At 41.7% G+C, this 21403-nt stretch overlaps 1 protein-coding gene across 2 annotated transcripts; it reads right to left on the bottom strand.

Annotated features, from left to right (window-relative positions):
• Positions 1–1491: 1491 nt before the first annotated feature.
• On the bottom strand, positions 1492–21403 carry rubcnl (rubicon like autophagy enhancer). Of its 2 annotated transcripts, none has more exons than XM_033618038.2 (17): positions 21326–21403; positions 15676–15787; positions 13513–13927; positions 13148–13392; positions 11380–11477; positions 10831–11170; positions 10700–10745; positions 10517–10622; positions 8455–8591; positions 8244–8308; positions 6953–6992; positions 6412–6489; positions 6026–6146; positions 5871–5932; positions 4857–5010; positions 2979–3069; positions 1492–1834 (listed from the first exon to the last, which is right to left on the bottom strand). In XM_033618038.2, the coding sequence occupies exons 1-17, from the start codon at positions 21326–21328 to the stop codon at positions 1731–1733; spliced, it is 2217 nt and encodes a 738-aa protein (XP_033473929.2). In that variant the 5' UTR covers positions 21329–21403; the 3' UTR covers positions 1492–1730. The 2 variants fall into 2 exon arrangements, with proteins under 2 accessions (XP_033473929.2, XP_078030838.1); XM_078174712.1 differs by having other exon boundaries at positions 13528–13927.

The raw sequence follows: 21403 nt of genomic DNA, 5'->3' as shown, positions 1-21403 counted from the left end.
AGTTGAGGTGGTTCGGGCATCTGGTAAGGATGCCTTCCAGACACCTCTATTGGGAGGTGTTTCGGGCATGTCCAACCGGGAGGAGACCTCGGGGCCGCCCCAGGACATGCTGTAGGGATTACATCGCCCGGCTGGCCTGGGAACGCCTCGGGGTTCCCTCTGAAGAGCTGATGGAAGTGGCTGGGGAGAGGACTGTCTGGGCTTCTTTGCTGAGGCTGATGCCCCCGCGACCTGGACCCGGATAAGCGGAGGACGATGAGTACAAGTACGAGTATGAAGGTGCTCAAATATAAAAAAGGGCAACCCTTCCATAAATATTTTGCACACATATGAGAAACGTTTTGGTGCACTCAAAAAGAATGCCCTACCAGCAGATTTCTATATGTCTGCCGGCACCAGAGGAGCTCCTGAGGCCTGAGTACATACAGTACATTTGTGTAGAGCCGTGGTGTGGGAGCTGTAAACATTATTTCAGGCTGAGTTTTGGTTTATAAAGACACATAAAAGTGGGAAAGCAATTTGACAGCTGTCTCCACTCACACCAGGCAGTTGGTACTGTGAGTTTTTTGTAAGATTTCTTTTAAAGGACGATGATAAGAGCTGTGAGGATGAACTAAAACAATAATGTTGTGGGCCTTCAAGCCAAGACAGTGGGTTAACAGATGCTTTGTAGAGCTGCAGAGTCGAGGGATAATTCACTGTGGATTTGTGACTGACAGAGACCCCTCTCACATTACACATGGTAATTTAATCCATAGTTATTCTAAAGGAATATTGATTTTCATGCTTGTTGTTGAGTCAATATTCAATATCTAATTTAAAGTCATGACTGACACAATGTTAACTGAAAAAAAAACACATTACAGTTCAGTAATGATTGCGTCACATGTTGATGTTTGGTTGATACTGAAGCTTGTTTTTTTAACACCTCTGATTGCAGTGACACCTCAGAGGTTGAGATGGCATCATCTGAGTAATTGAAGCAGGTGTGAAGAAACGTCCTGTCTGATGGGGTTCAGCTAATGAGCTGCAAAACGTTTTCACAGAGAGGAAAATCTCATGGGACATAACTGTGTGTGTGTTGTGGGTTTGCCGTAAATGGTCATCAACTCCAACAAACACTGATCTGTAGAGAGATGATTTTTGCACTTCATTTTTAGCTCTGCTCATTAAGTCCAACACAAAGTTCACATTAATTTTGTCTTATGTAACTTACTGAAAACTTTGTACGTTTGATTGGCGTCATTGTGGTTGTTGTCAGGTTGGGTGTGTCTGGGGCTGCAGCCCCAAATGTATTCCAAAAAGCCCCAAAATCTTTATGGTTCTCCCTGAAGAAATCTGATTTAATTGAGTGATGCTCTTCTGTTCTTAATATTCAGTAGCACCACCACATTTACGTAGCACTGTGATTCAGTTGTGATTTGTGATATTGAGCTTTATAAATAAAATTGACATTAAAATTGAATTAAAAAAAAAAGAGACAGCAGACAGTTTGAAAAGGTTATCCACACAAGTGTATTGTAGCTGGAGTCAAAGAATCACTCACATGCTGATTTAATTTCCACAGGAAATATGAAATATTTGAGATTAATTCAGGTGTTATATCGCTACAAGGGGATGAGTACTGAAATGTATTTAAATTTCATGTACAGCAGTGTTTAATGGTAAACTGTGTGAAGGTGACATCGCTGAATCATACAGGGTGGTGTTGAGCTGCAGCTGCTCAGATGTCATTTCCTGGATCCATCAAGACGTTTTTTCCGTGATTGGATCCGAGCACATTTCGGACACTTCTTTTCCACATAGCAGTGTTTGTGAAAGCAGGCCCTGCACACTGCGAAACAAGAAGCAGTATTAAGTCATTTCTGAACATTTTTTATAATTACAAAGATTGTGTCCCTGTTTTCTCCTTTTGTTCCCCACGTTGTGTTGTTCATGTTTGCCAGAGTTGCTTGGGAACAGTCGAAACAAACAGTATACAACAGTGATATTTCACAGCAGCATTTGGACTTGGATTTATTTGGGGTGCGTTCACACCTGCCCTGTTTGGTTCAATCAAACTCAGTGCGGTTCGTTTGGGCAGGTGTGAACACAGCAATCACACTCAGATGTGCACCAAACAACTGGGCCGAGACCTTCTTGAAGAGGTGGTCTCAGTCCGGTTCCAAAGGAACTCTGGTGCGGTTGGTTTGTGGTGAGAAGGTGTTCCGACCTGGATGTGAAGCAACTGCAGTCACATGACACATTGTTTGGGTTAAACATGAGCATGTTACAGTCCTGGAGGATTATTAATGTGCACCTCCTCCTGTACTGCCTTAATATGCACATTCAGCACATCCAATGCATCAAAACATTGTTTTCTAGTTGGAGCCGCGCCTCGTTTTCAAACTGTATGGTTTGACTAAAATGAACAATGACAGCAATATAGTCCACGATGAGCAGCGCTAAAATCAACCTGCGTAGTTGTCCCTCCATTGTGACATTAGAAAGTGTCACATTTATTTTGCAAGTGTACTCTTCTTCAACGTTTGCTTTACTTCCTGGATTTTTCCCACATGGAAATTCTGACCAATCAAGAGCAGCTTTCTCACACAAGGCATTTGATCTGGTCCTCTTGTAAATGCTGCTGTGAGAACACAAACCAACTCTAGGCAATTATACAACTTTGGAACAACATGAGTCCCTGATTCAGACCAAAGAGACGACTCTAGGGCTGACAGCAGCCTAAGAGTCATGTTTGTGTTAAATTCTGAATTTAACTACAATAGTCACTCTCTTAAAGCTCTGTTTTGGTCTCCACATACTCTTGAGAAAGGCTCTTTGGCCAGATAGTTTTATTACCCACCTCTCAGTGTACCATGAATCCTGTCTCAGTAAGGTTAACGTCTGGAAGTAAGCCTGTTTTTATTTGGCGTCATCAGTCTTACAGCCTGCTTGTCTCATTTACTTTAAATTAATCAGCATTTGTTGGTGCTTACCTGGACATCGCCGACATATGTCTCTCTGAAAAGGAAAGATGATGTCTCGCTCTCTGCAGAACTCACAGATGAAACCTCGGGCCAGACACAGCTGTGTAAAAAAAAAAAAAATGATGGAATGTCTATAAGCCAATCATAGTGTTCCACATCATCTAAAGTCGACTGTAGTAGAGCCACGCCCACTTTTTTAACAAGCATGGCCGACCATAAGGCAAGGAGGAGGCGTAAGGCACGGATCAGTTTATAAATCATATTGTTAAAGTGCATCAGTTGTGTTTGAACAAATTATAAAGTAAACATGAGATGTTATGTTACTGATACATGTAAAAACAAAATTATAAAAGATTTACAGCTTTTACTCAGCATTGTCTTCAGCAGTTTCTGCCTATTGGAATAGATGGTGGATCTGAGTGTCACTGGAAAATGAAATACTGTTTAAACAGGGAGTAGGTGTTTTGATTGGATTTTCTAATGATGCAATCAGCTTATAATGCATCCAACTGATTATGTCGACAGAATATTAATCTCAGGAGGTTTTCAACACAGTTTTCTGAAAGCACTTCAGAAATGAAGTATATTTAAGTTGTTTTTTAAATGAATGCCACTAGTTCAAAAAACGCTTGCTGTGCCTTTTTATTGTTGCCAGACAACCATCCCATCACTTCCTTATCTTAACCTTCCCGTGTTATCACTCTACAGTTTATTGTATTATTATTATTATTATTATTATTATTAGATGTGACAGTAATCAGTGTGTAGCTGCTGCCATGTTGAGGCAGAGGGTACTGTCTGTAGCCCTGGTTGAGGGTGAGAGGCTGTCAGCAGATAAACAGAGATCTGTGTGGGTACATGAGACCCTAAAAAAGAGGCTGGATCATGGGGAGTACCACCAGTTGGTCCAGGAGCTTCTCCTCCATGACGGATGTTTCCATGCATATTTTAAGGCAGTTTGACAACCTGCTCTCTATTGTCGGGCTTAGCATAACAAAAACGAATACTAACTACAGGGAGTCTGTTGGTCCTGCCGAGCGACTGAGTACCGAGTACTGAGTAGTTTCTCCTCCATTGTTTACTAACTGTAAACTTGTTGTCGTGACCACCACAGAAGGCCCGCCTCTCAAATCATCTGATCGGACAACGGGGAAAAAAAAGAGATGATGTGGGGTGCTTTTCTGCTCTGAGTCGACATTTTTTCAACTCAAGAAGTTCAGGGCACTCCGGCATGAATGCCGCGCGCCTAGAGCACAGAAACCCGAGGCACATAGCTACACAAACACAGCGAGCAAAAAGCTTCATTCTCATTAAAAACAATTACAAAAAGCCGCCTCCAGCTGCTAAAATGGTTTCTGTGTGATTGGGGCCCAAGTCTGTCATTTTCTTCCACAAACTGTCTTAAAAAATAGACGATGTAGCATATGACTGACTTTGTCATCTGGAGATGGAAGGGATGGTCGATGGCATGTCACCATGGCGAGATGTCTGCCAAGCTGCAGACTGCTGTTCTACACCAACTAACAACAAAACCGGTTGTGTTTTAGTGAGTCATCACTGCGTCTATTAGCAGCTTTTCAGCCCCCAAATCTTGGTGTTTTTTTAGCGACTCGTTACTGTGTTTCCAGCAGGGATGGGGCACCAAAACCAGGTATTTTAAGCCAATCCTAAGCTTTTTCTACCAATAACTAAACCAAAGTGTAAAGTTTCAGTGCATCCGCTTCATAGTGACGTGCATCTAGTGACGCATCAATGTATCTGTGGTTTGCAGAAACGTACGGCAAGTGGGTTGTGTTTTGAAGCCATCCAGAAATACACTGTATATATTTTCCGGATTAAAATATTAATATTCATGAAGTGTGTCCTGTCGCAGAGCTTCAGACTGACCTCACAGTTTTCAACATGATCGACAGCAGAGTGCAGCAGCGCTCTGGCCTGCGTCACGAGATGACCCTTCTTCACCCTCCACAGGTCATCCATGGAGAAGAGGTGTGGAGGCTCCAGCAGGTGAGCAGGAAACTGTTTGAACTCAGCCATCACCCTGAGACACAAATATACACACAAACATACTCAAACTGCTTCCTGTTGATGGCATGTATCTTGTTTGAGGGCTTTTGGTTGAACTTATATCGTAGGAAACAATTAGGAAAGTTTGCAGTGCGCCAATAATAAAGGGATGGAGAGAGTCATTAAAATACAGACAAGCGTGCCTCAGCCAGCACGGTTTTATTTTCAAAAGTTTCATTTTTCATGATGTCTCATTGTCAGAGGTGGAAGAAGTGCATGAAAATTTTCCTTAAAGGTGCAGTATGTACTTCTGGAGAGAGACAGTTGATTGTTGAGTTTCACTCACAGGGTGCCAAATGCATCGACCGTGCATGCAGCCTGTTACAGTTGCTCCGGCTTGTTTTCTTACTTTGTCCAACTTTTATTTATCTTCTTTTTATGCTGCATATCACAATTTTCCCACAGGGATCAATAAAGTGTTTCTGATGCCTGATTAAATTTGGACATTTTGGGTTGGTGGTTCAGTCCTTTAAACCCAGGATTGGAGCTTTGTTATCATTTGTGAGACAATAAATGTTGAATATCTTTCATAGTCACTGTACGGACAATGTTAATGTGATTGTGGCATTTTATTGTAAATACTCTGATGGCATGTGTTCAGTGTGTTTGTAGCAGTTTCATGCAATGCTGCTTAACACAGTGTCTTTCTTTATATTTCCACCAGATGGCAGCAAAGACAATCATTATCAGATCCTACACACAGTGGTGTCATTATTATTAAACCTAGTTAGATATTGTATATACACTGTGCTTAAACTAATAAAGTAATGCAGCATTACCTGCAGTAAACAGTGATAATTGATCTACTAGTTGTGTAATAAATATTCTATCTACCTTCCTGATAGTCTGCAGGCTTTCAGCAGCTTCTTGATGTCCATCAGCTGTTCGCGGAGCTCCTGAAGGAGAGAGGAAGAGGAGGAGGAAGGACTTAAATTATGAAGGACTGAAGGAACAAACAAAAGTCAATAGAAACAGTGTGCTGAACTCACCCTGAACTTCTCCAGCTCTTTCACTCTGCTGTAGAGAGTCTTCCCGACGCAGGTCAGGTCGAACAGAGGCTGATTCCAAACTGAGTCCAGCAGCTGTTTGGAAAAATCACTCACAGGATATCTGGAATATCAATATTATATTGACACATTTAGTAGAGAAATCGCTGACAGGATATCTGCGATATTTATATGATCATAACAAATTTAATGGAGAAATTATTCACATAATACCTGCATGACCTGCCCAGCTGATGGTTATTAGTTAACCCTTCCACTGTACATATAAAATCTTGCACTCTAGCCCATCATAATAACGTGCACTGCAGCCCGTCCTAACTTCAATACGTCACTGGTTCATAATGTCCATAATAATGTTAGTTTATTACCTGCTGAAGTCCCAGCAGGACAGAAGTCGACCAGGAATCACGGCCTCGGCGCCGCTGTGGCAGCAGTCACAGAAATACCTGATCAATGAATCATAATTCATTAGTAATCTGAGTACAGTCTCTGGAGACATTTAATATGGAGCTGAACGTTTTTCTGGAAGACCATGAGAATCACAGGCAGTCAGAGCTGGCAGCAGCTGTAGGGACATTGTGTTGGTCCAGACAGCTATCGTATGTATAACCATGATATCTTTTCGGATATTCATATTCTCCAGAGGATGAATCGTGCTGACTTTGATGATCCTCTGACTTTTCCTCTAACACAATCATGAGATGAACATTTGTGGTTTTGAGTTAATTATCTCAACAACTACTGGATGGATTCAAATGAAATGTGGTTCAGATGTTCATTTTTTCCTCAGGATGAATTTAATAACTTTGATGATCCCTTCTCGTCAGGGTCAGGTCCAAACTGCACGCTGATGTTAGCATTTAGCAGCAGACTCTTTGTGTTGCTGAAACATTTATAACAGTTACGTACCTGCCGAGATATTCACAATAGCGCAGTTTCTTGATGTACCCTGGTGACACAGGGAGGCAGAACTCAGACATGATTTTCAACAGCTCATACTTCTGATGAATATCTAATTTCTGTCCACAGCCTTTTAGTTTAGCACAAACATCATGAGATAATGTGATATGTGTTATATTTGGTTCACCCATAAAATAAGTGAAAGTCTCAATTAACACAAAAACAGACAGCAGAGAACAGGTGCTTTTCTGTTTAAATTATCTCTTGTGTTTGAATTTCAAATATATTTTTGCACATTCCCACAGCTCTTTGATTTTAAACCTTTACATCAAATATATTTTTAAACTATATTATTCTGTAATTTTACTGTAATTTGTTCTATTCATGTTTCTTGTCTATGCAACGAAGCAAATTCCTGGTAAGTGAAATCTGCGTGGCAATAAATTGGATCCTGGTTCTTCTGAATTTAAAAGGAAAACGGATGTCCAATCAGTGTTGATGGGAAATGTAGTCGTAATTCCTGCGTGTTATATTGAAAGAGAAAGCTAAGTATGTAGCTGCAAAATCTCATATTCCTCCTGCAATATCCTCCTGGAAAGAGGAGGAACTGCATTTCAAACAGCAAAATACAAGGATGAGGGTACACTGTAAAGCAGGGGTGTCAAACCTACGGCCCAGGGGCCAGAAACGGCCCGCCAAATGGTCCAATCCGGCCCTCTAGATGACTTTGCTCACCTAATGTTGATGCACATGTGAAGGCTGAAGGATTTCAGGAGCAATTTAACAAGTGAGCAGATACTTAATGTAAAATACTGCGTCATGTACGTGAGCAGGAGGACTCAGTGTTCTCAGTCACTACAGCACAAATAAGGAATTAATGCTCAAATTAACTACATTAACCATCAACACTGACTGCACATCCACATAAAGGGTGGTGAACTTTTCATGTAAAGCCCCTGTCTGTCTGTGTGTGTGTTTGGTTTAAAGACAGCACCCCCCAGTGGGTACATTAAAAACTCCAGTGCTTACTAATAACAACTCTATTTTAACTGTGAACTTCACAGGTTTCTCTCCTCTGCAGCTCAACCTGAATGGATTCTGCTAACTTTAATTTAATGACTGATTGAATTGCTGACCCTCTTTCTGTCTTTACTTTCTGTTCGTGGAAGCATTCTACAACTGGAAAGCATGTACATGTCTGTTTATCTTTCCTATACCCAGTGGCCTCCTGCAAATCATAAATCCACTATAATTCAAAAATGTTTGATGCTCATTTTCATCTTTACAATCCAGTACTCACTGGGCTCCACCTCTGTCCCACAGCCTGCACACAGGAAGTGCTGCAGGGCCACGACTTCACTGCGTCTGGAGGAGGAAACAGTCAACTGTGAACGCCCACATCCATCCATCCATTCATCTATGTGTATCTAAATAAATAAAGCACTGATCTCTCAATTAAAACATTCTCTGTGTGCTGCATATTTTGCATTCAGTGTTTGTGTGATGTTGACCTATGTGCTGGCTGAGCAGTGAAGATGATCTGGAAACGTGGCGGGGCCCAGCTCAGAGATCCTCTCATCCTGGTCCTCAGTCTGATCTCCTCTGCCAGGCTGTCGCTGCTCACCGCCACAGCTCCAGTACCTGGTAACTGGCAAAATACAGAGAGGAGAGCACAGTGTTTAAGATCAGCTGTCAGGTTTGGGGATAAGAGACAAAGAGTAATGAAAGGATATTGAAGGAAACAGAAAGCAAAGGTACGACTAAGTTTTTCTGTAGAAATTCATGTTTTGTTCTATTTCCTCTGTTGTTTTGTCATATAGATTTAAGGTCAGTTGCAATACCTAGAAAACGAGAGAGAGTCAGTTCGGTTTTTCTATTCTGCAAAGATGTGTGAAAGACATCTCGCTCACAAGAGACGTTCAGAACAACACAAGCATCAAACCAACTAATCGGTTGATCCAACTGCTTGTCAGGAAGCGGGTTCAAAACCATAGGTGTAATAAGAGATTCTTATCGCTGTGGTGAGCGAGAGAAAGCCTTACTTTTAAAAAAAATCTCCTGAGGCCTAAAAACAGCTTCCCAGGAACAGCACCAGGCTTTGAAGCTAATTTTCATAGTGGCCAAATGTAGAATTTGCCACTATGTTTGCCTACAGACTCTACATTCAGTGAGTGTAGAGTCTGTAGGCAAACCCCAGAGATCTTGCCTCCAGAAGAAGAGCGGAAGAGCCCTGGTTTCCGGTTGTAGGCTGTTTGTAGTCTGTGTGATATTGATCAATCACATTTGAGCCGGCTTCAGTTGTTGCCAGGTTAAACGTGCGGTGAACTAACGAGGTGGAACATAATTGGCATCACTGCACAGCATATTTACTTATATATAAACGGAAGTCGGAAACGGAAATTCGCCTCCTCCTCCCAAATCAAACCGAAATGCCAAAAAATCGGGGGTCTGCCCCCAGAGGCTGTATCGCCGTCTGCCGGGAGTCAGACGTCGAATACAGCCGATGGGTTCCGAGAATGCGTTGGCATGGATGTTAACCAATATATCCACCAGGGGGCAGCCCAGAGTCAAAAATTTATGACAACAAACTCAAAAACAAACATGACAACTGTGGAGGAGATATTGATAATGAACCTCTTGCATAAAAGACAAAAACAGAGGCAGCGTTGTAGGAGGCGGTGGTCGGTGAGGCTGTTAAATACATCGCGACTGGAGGACGGAGAATTCTTCGCACCTTGCCTCAAAAAGTTCCGCCATTGTTATTTCTTCTTCGTGTCTCACTAGAGCTACATATCGGGTAGTGACAGCAACACTGCCCCCACGGCTTCCGGTGGTACTGCTCTGTTTGGCCCGTATCTGTGAGCTTTATGGAAACGTGCAGAAATACAGACGAAATGAGCGCGGAGCACGGACAGAAGGCTCAGTCCGTATCCGGATCTGTATTTAACGTTGAGCATAAATGGGCCTTTAGGGGTTGAAGGTGTGCTGGAGCCTATCCCAGCTGACATTGGGTGAGAGGCAGGGTTCACCCTGGACAGGTCACCAGACTATCACAGGGCTGACACATAGAGACAGACAACCATTCACATTCACATTCACACCTACGGACAATTTAGAGTCACCAGTTAACCTGCATGTCTTTGGACTGTGGGAGGAAGCTGGAGCACCTGGAGGAAACCCACGCTGACACAGGGAGAACATGCAAACTCTGCATAAGGGTTACAATAATGTCACTGTAACAGTAGAAGCACAAACTGGGGAAATATAAGCCACTAATATAAGGGACTTGGCTTGGGAACCAGAGGGTTACTGGGTCAAGTCCCCGTCTGGACCAAATGTGGAGTGTGGACTGGTAGCTGGAGAAGTGTTGTGGTGCTCCTGAGCAAGTTACCACACAGCCAGGTGCTTGGGGTGCCTGTCCATGGGCAACCATGGAAACTTCTCCAACAGCATCTTCCTCACAACGTAACCAACACAGTAAGCATCAGCTACCTCCATCTCCCAGCCATGTTTTATTTTCATCTATTAAAACAATTATGTGGGTGATATTTAGTCACTGTATCGTGTTCTCACCTCCTGCAGGGAGCTGCGGAGGCTTTGCCGTCCACGCCGAGGCTCTCGTGAAGGGAGCCAGCTCCTCCTGAACTCAAGTACCAGCTGCTGGGCCAGCCACTCTGCACTGCATCATGGGAAACCAGATAAACTCAGGACTCAACAAATCCAGACACAACAAGTCATTTGTTTGTATTTCCTTACTTTATGAGAGAGTCTTTGGGTGTCAGCGTCGCGTCGACTCCACAATCTGGAATTAAAACACAGAAGACGACGTTCAGGAATATTTCTGTGTGGTTTGATGTTAAGCTGGAGCCCAGTGGAAATAATTTTACCTTCGAAGCCACTGTCTGTGGAGAGGACAGAGAAAGTCTTGGGCGGATGTTCGGTCTTGTCGTTCCCTGCTTCCTCTTCCTCCTCATCCTGTCTGTGTGGCTGTCTGTGTACATTAGAGGAGTGTGTGTTTCTGTGTGGACTGCAGGTCTGTGTGTGTCTGTTTGTTTTACATCTCTGTTCATGTGGTGGTACGCCCTCTGTCCAGCTGTGTGTGTGTCTGTGTGTGCACATGTCGCAGTGAGATTCCATCGTAGACGTCCATCCATCAGAGCTCAGAGTCCACTTTACACCCTCCAGCACCTCCAGCACCATATCCACCACGATGAAATGAGCATTCTCCTGCACACACAGACGTTCATACAGACAGTGGTGAAGCATTCACAGATACTGACGGTGTTATCATCCAGAGTGAGGCGAGAAGATGTACATCAGATTAAGAGATGAAACTGATATCTGAGTCTGACGGTAACGACTCAGATTTTATATTCTTACATCTGTAATGTACCAAAAGTATGAATAAACTGTAACTGTTCTGGGAACTAACGCACCTTATCCAGCTCACAACTGGTCTTAAAGATGTCTGCATGGAATTCTGGGATACCGCTGCACCTTCTCTGTTTGCTGGGTTGTGTTGAGGTAGAGAGGCCTGACAAAACACACACACACACACACATTCAAAAATAGCATCGCATCATTGAAAGTGATATCAGCACTCAATCAAATTAATTTCTGTGGTGTGTAAAAGTGCAAAAGCCACTATGAGGGTGACATATGGGTTTTTTATTGGATATCTCACCCAGCATGAGATGTCTGATGAAACATAGCTCACACATTCATGGTCCCTGGAGGATGTGTTGTAATAATTTTGAGCATCCTCATTTTATTATTCACAAGTCTCACAGAGCAGCTACACAACTGTGAATCCTTGGACATGTCAAACCATTTGTCTACTTTATGTACAGTTTTTTTTTTCACAGGAAAAAGAAAAGTAATCTCCTAGTGATAAGCACGGATTTTAAAGGGATGCTTCACCTCCAGAATAATCATTTGTATATCAGTAACGCACATTGTATTACGTTGAATTCAGGAAGAAATCTTTGTCTTTCTTGAATGCCTCTACAGTGAACGAAAAATCCAAAAACAGAGAAAATTCCTGATGATTAAAGTCATAGGGGTCCATGTTTAACAGCAGCAAAACTACATCAAAACATCAATTTACAAATGCTCACACAACTTGTGCAGTATAAACCAAGTCTCATTTATCCAGTCATGTGCTCAGTACTTCACAGAACTTCTCTGTGCTCTCTTCAACGCTCACTGAACACAGGAGCTGCTGATCTACCTCTGCCTCGATCAGATTGTTTGTAGCATTGTGTGTCATTAGTGAATCCGAATTAACCCTTTAAAACACCAAAGTCATCCATTAACACAAACTAAGCAATCAATTGAGGCAGCAGTAGACCAGCAGTTCTCATGTTTAGTAAGATAAAATTACTGTTTTCGTCAGTGGAGTCTGACTTTGAAGAGAACATTGTTTCACTGTGATTTCAGTTCCCCGTCGGAAAGGGCTGTCTGTCTGGGAAGTACCGAGCATACAACTGGATAAATGAGACTTGGAGACAATCAAGAAAAACAAAGGTTTCTTTCTTAATTCAACGTAATGTGAGGGGAGTAGCTGATAAAGAAACCATCATTTTGGGGGATGAAGTATTCCCTTTACATTACCTTGTTCACATGAATGAATGTTTGTTAATGAAGCCAGATGAGCTTAAATGAACCGGACTATTATGAACTCCCTCTGAGGCGCAGACCCTTGGTTTGGTTTTTGGTAGGACCATCACTTTGATTGGAAAAATAACTTTGAGATGTCTGTGTTGCTGTGGCAGCACCACCTTATTGTTCCCATTTTTTCCTGGATGTATTTAGAAGTTGATAAAAAACATGATGCCTTAAGATACTTACTCTTCCTGTGGCAAACATCAGTCTTTTCCCTTGTATTAGAATGACTGTGCCAGTCAAACACAGGACGTTAAGAAGTTCTTTGGTTTCTTACAATCAAACTAATCAGATTATAAGCTGTGTTGGGAGGTTTGGGGAACAGCAGGTGTACTCTGTGCATGCAGCAACTGTAGACTCTGTAGATACACCTGTAATGATTCAATCTATTCTAATCTCAGCTAATAGGTTCTGAGACTGTCTTTCAGCCAATGCATTCTGCCTCTCCACATGGAATTTTCCTGCCATTCAAACCACAAACAATACTACTCAGACTGCAAACACAAACTGGCACACTTTCGATTCCAAAACCCATTCTACCTGATGAATGAAGGGTATTGCAGCTGCTTTGGCCCTGCCCTCTGTGCTCCTCAGCCAATCCCTGCCGTCCACTGAAGGCAAGTCGGAGCCCAGCAATGGAGAGGCGGTTCAGGTGTGATGAGGCAGAGGTGCAGCACGGCTTCTTGTTCTCCTGGAGAGGAGACAGGAGGGGACAGGAGCGCGGTTTGGATCCCAGATCCTCCATACTGGTGACTGAACCAGACGCAGGAGACAGAGAGTCCAAGCTAGAGGAAATAATGTTTCACTTATTTGAAAGATATAGACTGATTGATACTGTCAGATTGATCTGACATGAAGTGCACTGACATATTTAGTATCTTTAATGATTTCCTGTATGTAGTGACCTTGATGACGCAGACCTGTCGGTGCCCCCTCCATGCCAGGAGATGGGCCTGTGGCGTCTGGAGATGACTGGACTGCTCCTGGGAAGGAGGAAGGTTGTGTCCTCAAGATGCAGAACAGACAAGTCCTCTTTGTTCTCCTTTCCTCCTTCCTCACCGCCATCATCCTCACCAGCGGCAGGACGATTAGAGGCTTCATCAGTGTTGTTGACAGCAGAGCTGGAGTGTGGGTTTAACTGATGGGACTGTGTGAAGGCCTTGTCATGTGTCGTCTTCGTGAAAGCCAGCTGTGAGTGTTGACGGGAAAATGTTGTGTTTGTTTCTCCTGCACTGGTTTCTGGTGGTGTCAGAAGGAGAAGTGGGACTGATCCTGGATCAGCCGGCTGCTGGTTTTGGTGAGAGCATTCTTCTGCAGCAGCTAACAGAGAGAAAGAGGAGACAGACATATTTATCAATTAATATTTCAAATGGAGATCAGCTGTCATTGCTGAGGGATGAGAGGGAGCAGAACTGAGACGAAACAAGAGGCAAGATGTAGAGAGGTGTGAATGCAGACGAATGATTAATAACACTACCAGATATTTCAGATCAAAGCCTACAAACAACAGGAGGGATTTTGTCATTTGAGCTACTGGAACGGCTTTTAATGCCCAGTATGTAATGTTTAGAAGGATTTAGTGGCATCTAGTGGTGAGGATTGCAGATTGCAACCAGTTCAAACTTCTCCTAGTTAGAATTTCTTCATTGTTCAGGAGGTTTTTCCCAGGAGCTGAATTATCTGCAGAGGTCTCCTCCTCTTCAGAACAAACTGACCAACTGATTTAAACCGCTAAAAACACTGAATAGAGCAGTTTCACGTCAAACATCTGTGTTTTTTTAACACTGTACAGCTTGTTGTGACAGAGCAGCTAACTACAGTGCCCCCTGCCAAAATGCGAAAACATGAATGTCCCTATCTGGAGCCAGTGTTTTACTTTTTCGTTCTGGGCTACTGTAGAAATATGGTGGTGCAACATGGCGATCTCCGTAGACAATGACCTGCTCCCTGTGTAAATATGAACGGCTCATTCTAAGGTAGCATAAACCAACCTGGTCTCACTCCTAAGTCATTGAATACTGGCGCTTGGGCAGCGAGTTCTTGTGTCAGACACTGCTGAAAAAATCTGTCATTTCACATCAGCATGATACGCAGCCGTTCATCATTACTGGCCGTTCGGCACCGGGCAGCATCAGGGGAAAACGTGGCCGGACCAAAAGGTAAGTTAAGGGGGCGGAAGTCCAAGTAGGGTGGGCAGGAGTGGTGATGGATGGGTCCAACAATCAGGGGCGCCGCCAGGGATTTTGGACCCCATGAAAAGAATTTTTACTGGGCCCTATACACAGCTGGCCGGGAGGCCACCAAAATTTTTTGATGCTAGTTTTACATAAAACTATGCATTTTGATGGTATTTCTGACTATCATTCATTATTTATCATTATTTTTTGTCAGTATTATAATTTTATTAGGGGCCTCTCTGGGCCCCTCTTAATCATGGGCCCCTAGAATCTTTCTCCTTTTCCCCCCTTTTCGGCACCCCAGCCAACAACAAAGGACTTTCACCAGGGAGGCCGGTGTTTGCTTCCTGTATGATTGTAAAGCCAAACTCTGTTCACTTTTCCTAGGCCTAACCTTATGAGTGTGTTGACTAAACGTAACCATGCGCATTAGTTGTCAATGTGTTGTACCAATGTAGTGCTTTTATTTTGAAAGAGACGTGTTTTTTGAAAACAGCCAACATATGTAACAGGCTGAAGTTGACACGGGGTCCCAGAACATCAACAACCAACACACCCAGGGTACCTTGGACGTCATATCTTGACTTGGAAAGTCCATGACCAGATGTCAATATGTGACAAGGTCGGAGTGAGAATGTGTTGCGGAAACACATTGATTCTTATTTTCAGGTGATTATGCACATAAGAAAAAATACTTATTATATTATGTTACATTTCTGTCAATATATCCTCCTAAATCCTACACACTGGAGCTTTAATGTGAATCATCTTTGCCAATCCACAGCAGGCACAGTATGCAACACCGGATGCTTCCTGTGTAATTGCAGTCTTTAGAATCCCTGAAGATGCTTCAGAGCTCTGTGAATCTATTCTGAGTGTGGATGATCTTACCTGTTGCAATCAGAGCTGTAGCTACAGGTGCTGGTGACTCTGCAGAGTCCATACACCAGCTGACATATCTGGATCCACGGAGAGAGGAGGACATGCCGCCGCAGCTTCCCATCTGTACGGCAGAGGAGAGATAGTTTCCCAATGACAGCAGCTTTGGTGCAAACTTCCTGGTGCAACAGTGTTTCCTGAGTCAGAATCTACACGAATAAACTGAGTTACTCAAAACACTTATAGCTCCAGGAAGTTGATCACTACCTATCACATCCTGATTTGTAACTTTCAAAGGCTGCTTGTTGTCCTTTTTTCTGCGTGCAGGAAGTGTTATCAGTGCTGCTGCAGTTCCTGTCGTACGCTCATAGAGTCTGATGAGGATCATAAAACAACTTAAAGGCCCTTAAATGTCAAAGTCTCATGTCTGAAGAGTCCTGCCCTCATTTACACTGTTGGCAAAAGATGAGATCAGACAGGTGGTGTTTGTGGACGCTGGTATTTCAGAGAGACATTGTGGAGAATATTCACACACTGAAAGAACTCGAGACATAGTTTACTTTTGAAAGTTGAAAGCTTGCAGACATTTTGGCAATTACACCTTTTCAGATTCATCACGGCAACCCCGACGTGGATCAACACATAATCACAGACATTTGCCAGGAAATGAGTCACTCTCTCTTCTTCTCTTGTGCCACAAATACCTCAGGAAATTGTATGAAAAAGTGAACCGAGCAAAAAGTAAAGATCAAATGTGTTTACGTGTGTGATATCAGGACCTCCTCTAACGTTCCAGAATAAAGGGGCCCTGGTTCTAAACTTCTGCTTTTGGTTTTGATCTCAACCTGCGAACAACTGCCTGTTGATTTCAGCCTGCGCAATTTTAAATGTTACAGTAAAACTTCCTGTGAAACACAAGAGATGTTAAATGGGGTTGCATGTACTGCCCTGTTTGAATTTAACCTCAGAAAGGTTTTACCAGCTTAATGAACTGTGAATGACAGTTTGCAGAACATGGAAGTTAACCTTGAAATGTCCGTACCTCTGGTCCTGAAAGTTTCTAACTTGAATACAAACTCCAGTATGTATCAGTTTAGTCTCTGGTATTCCCCTGACAGTCTAATCAAAGTGCACAGTACCATCACTGTGTGGCAGCTTCACAAACATCAGCTGGTTTCACATCATACATCAGTGACAGTTAAGACGAGACTTAGTATTCAGTGTCAAAAGAAACAACTTGTTTTCTCAGGTTCAGTCAACGTAAAATTTTAAGGCAGCCCAGACAGCAGGGATGGGCAGTATTTGTGTTACTTGTATTTAAGATACGTATTTCAATTACATTTGAGTATTTTGTAATTTGCATATGATAAGGCCGATAAAAAGCAAATGTAATTTGTAACAAAATACTTTTGAGTGGAGTAATTTTGTATTTAAAATACGCAAAATTTTTCTCCACGCATCAAAAAACAAAAATAATAGGCTACACATTCTTATAATGTTGGATGTAACAATATTTTTTACTTTTTTTCATATATATATATATTTTTGTTTATAATATATAATATTTCCTTTAAACTTGGGCCATTCAATGTGCCCTTCAGTGACCTAGTGGTGTGTTTTACTGGACTGTGCATAACATAGGAAATTGTATGTTGTTGTGGTTGATGCTTGGGATGAATATGTTACAAATGAATTGCCTCACGTGGGATCAGTAAAGTTGTCTGAATCTAAATCTGAATCAATAAATAATATTTTAGGGTAGCCTAAATGTCCCTAGCTTTTTTTCTCTTTTTCGTTTGAAAAATATTGAAATTCATTCATATGTTATTATCACAGTGTCTGTGAATATTTTATGTGTTGATACAAAAAAGTTTATGGGCTGTTAAGTCTGGTTAATAAATATATATATACATAATCAAGTTGTTGTTTTTTAATGGCTTTGCTTTGTTACACTTAGTTAGTTCTGTGACTGGTCTGCCTTTTTGTGGGGTTCACCAGAGCTTTGTGTATATCCTATAGTCCAAACCTGAATACTCTGCTACACCAAATTGTGAGAAAACAAGTGCAAATTTGCAATAGCTGCGACCAAATTTGCTGCTATCAAGCCATTAATGGATGAATCATGGTTGTTCTTTCTGGCATAGTTACTCATGATCTCTAATTGCAGCATGTACATTATGAGCATTTTTGGTCAAGGACTTTTTGAGTTATTCACAAAAAGATTTGAATCGGTTAGTATAGCGCCACCTATGGATGAATCGTGGGCATTCTTTCTGGTATAGTTACTCATTGTCTCTAGTTGCAGTATGCAAATTTTGAGCAGTTTTGGTCGAGGACTTTTTGAGTTATTCACGAAAACCTCTGTGGACCGACCGACCAACCAACTGACCGACCGACAGAGTGACCTATAGAGCTGTGGGTCGCTGCTAAAAAGAAAAAGAAAAAAGTATTTTCTGTATTTGAAAATACAAATACATGTATTTTATTTTAATACATTTTCTGGCACCAGTATTTTGTACTTTATTTTGATACATTTATTTGAGTGGTATTTTGTATTTTGTATCAAAATACATTTTGATGTATTTCTGCCCATCTCTGCAGACATTAACTTTTAGAAGTTTAAACAACTTTTTTACAATGCAGTGCATAAACATTTGGAGAAGTTTACTCTGAATTTTTCTAAACAAAATGGTCAACTTTGACTCGCTATCAAATAAACAAAAAAAAATTGATCAATTTCTTCTCGACTACTTTTCAGGTATTTTTGCTTTATGGCCTATAAGGCATTTATTTGATAGCGAGTCCAGCAATAAAAATTCATTCATTTCCCATAATGACTTATGCCATTGGAGGTGGCGGGGGAAAGGAGCCTATCCCAGTTGACACTGGGCGAGAGGCAGAGTTCACCCTGGACAGGCAACTTAGAGTCACCAATTAACCTGCATGTCTTTGGACTGTGGGAGGAAGCTGGAGCACCTGGAGGAAACCCACGCTGACACAGGGAGAACATGCAGACTCTGCATAGAACGGCTCCACAACCCGAGGGTTCAAACCAGGAACACTCCTGCTGTGAGGCAAAAATGCTAACCACTTCACCAACATGCCACCCAGCAATAAAAATGATTTGTTAAATACTTACTCTACAGGTGACCATGGCTCTGAACAAGAAAGGGAAAGAATGAAGGAGGAGGAAGGAACCAGGAAAGATCCATATTCTACCATCTCACCCTGTTAAAGTTTTCTTTGGTTTTGGTTTTTAGGGTTTTAGGGAGGTGATATTGGACTTTATCTATAAAACTGAAATTGAACTGGAGTTATTATTTGCACAGCCCTTTGAGGCATGCTTTGTGATACTGGGCTGTAACAAACTTTGACTTGAAATACAGGTGTACTATGAGTGTAATAGTGTGTGACTGTAATATCAATTAGAGATACAAACTAAGGAGGCAGGTGTCAGCAAGACATCTGAAAGTGTCCTGAAGGTCTTCAAAAGTATTAGTGTCAAAAAAAAATGCTTAAAAGTTCTCAGCCTGCACATAAAGGTCTCTCCATCTAAAAGTCCAGGGCTGAATTTCAGTCCCGGTCTGCCCCAAGAAACACTAATCAAAGATTTTTTTTTCTTCCGGTAAGTTTCAAAAGATATCTCCTCTTGAACTCCTCTTGGGGGTTGACTGAAAATGGTCTCCCCCAGTGCTGAATATGTGATTACAGCCCTGAGTAAAGATTCAGCTCAAATAAACGGACTGGCAAAATAACAGCACAGAGCAAATCAATCAAAGGGTCAACAGATAAACTGCTGGATGGATTACTGCAGGATCTGGTACACAGATCAATAAAACTAAAAACACTGACCCTCTAACTCATCGACCTCTGACCGCCTTCCTTTGTTACTGTTATCAGCTGATCTTTAACTGATTGCAGATGAATTATTCTCATTATTTATTGGATATCCAGCCCTCTATGTTCTCTTAAAGGAATACGTCACCCCCCAAGCGATCATCTGTCTGTCAGTTACCCACCCAGTGTTAGGGTGTTTTTCTCTCATGCCTCCACAGTGAACGAAGAATCCAAAAAGCTGAGAGAATTCTTGATGAATTAAAGTCATAGGGGTCCACATTTAACAATATAAAAACTCTAAAAACTTCAGTTTACAAACTCTCGACCAGCTCATGCAGTATAATTCAAGTTTTTCACAGGAAATGTACAGTTTGCATACAGTCTCTTTCAAAATAAAAGCACTATGTTGGTACAACACCATAAATTGCCGTTTTTTTCCTTCAACAACAAATGCATATGGTTATGTTTTGCCAACACACACACCTGGTTAGGTTTCCGCAACAAAAGCATGTGGTAGAACAGGGTTTGGGTTTACAGTCTTATGGTAAGCAAACTCCGGCCTCTCGGGTGAAAGTCGGTGGTTGATGGACCCATCCACCACCCCTCCCACCTGCCCAATTTGACTTTTGCCGCCTTAACTTTCATTCTTGTGCCACCGTGTTTCCCCCTGACGCGGTCAAATAAAAGCAACCACATATGCCAGCGTGAAAGGATGGCTCTTTTTAATGGTGTCTGACACCAGATGTCGCTGACCAAGCACCAGATTTCAACGACTTCAGAGTGAGACCGGGTTGGCCAAGAAGCAACAGGCGTGAATGCTTGACAGCAGATCTTTAAACTGATGTTTTGGTATAGTTTTGCTGTTAAACGTGGACCCCTTTCACTTCAATTCATCTACATTTTTCTCAGTTTCTGGTTTCTTCTTTTCTTCACAAATTCAACGTAACACAGGATGAGTAACTGATATATAAATGATTATTTTGGGGGCAAAGTATTCCTTTAATGATGAGAAATAACAACCACAACAACAAAAACTTTAAAAAAAATTGTGATATTTGAATTTTAAAAAATCATTCTCCAATTCTGGGATAAGAAATTTTAAAGCTAAAACATAAATCTGGAAAATGCAGACAGTAACACAAAATGAAACAACAAACAAACTAACTGAACAGAGAACATCGGGAATGGAATATTCCTCAACATTGACTCAAGTACTGTATTGAAATAAAATTTTGAGGTGCTTGTATTTTACTTGAGTATTTCCATTCAATGCTGCTTTATACTTCTACTCACCACAACTCTCTTTTAACAACACTTTCTAGTCGCATTATAAAGGTAATGCATTGATTAATGCATCATTAATTAAAATACAATACATTTATATATATTACTCTGATATGGGACATCCTGCATGATGAGTAGTTTAAATTTCAGTACTTTAATTTGATGTCAGTACTTTTGTACTTTAACTTTGACTTGGAGCAGAGTATTATTACAGTGTGGTATTATGACTTTTACTTGGTGAACGGTGTTGGTTTTTAGTCTTTACCCCAAACCACCAGTTTTATCCAGCACTGTTAAAGAGTACATTTGTGTTTAAGATATTAATAAAAGCCCATTAGTTTCATTTCATGAGATTGACTCACTTCAAACTTCCTGTGTGAGTGCAGAAACACACTCTGATTGTGTGCGATAATATCGTCTTGAAGTACCAACATGTTTCCTATTTTACAAACAGCAAAGTGCATTAAACTGAAGGACGGAGCAACACTGACCAAAACAGCACAGACGTCTTAAAGATCACAACATAAACCAGGCTACTCACCATTCTGAGAGCTCCTAAAGTGAAGCAGCGACCTGTCAGAGGCTGAAGGGACTGAAATGAGTCTTCATCCACCAACAA

Source organism: Epinephelus lanceolatus, chromosome 14 (genome assembly GCF_041903045.1).
Source record: "Epinephelus lanceolatus isolate andai-2023 chromosome 14, ASM4190304v1, whole genome shotgun sequence".
In the NCBI taxonomy this organism is placed as follows: domain Eukaryota; kingdom Metazoa; phylum Chordata; class Actinopteri; order Perciformes; family Serranidae; genus Epinephelus; species Epinephelus lanceolatus.
The sequence above is the reverse complement of the archived record's forward strand: the minus strand, read 5'-3'. Positions and strand labels throughout refer to the sequence as shown.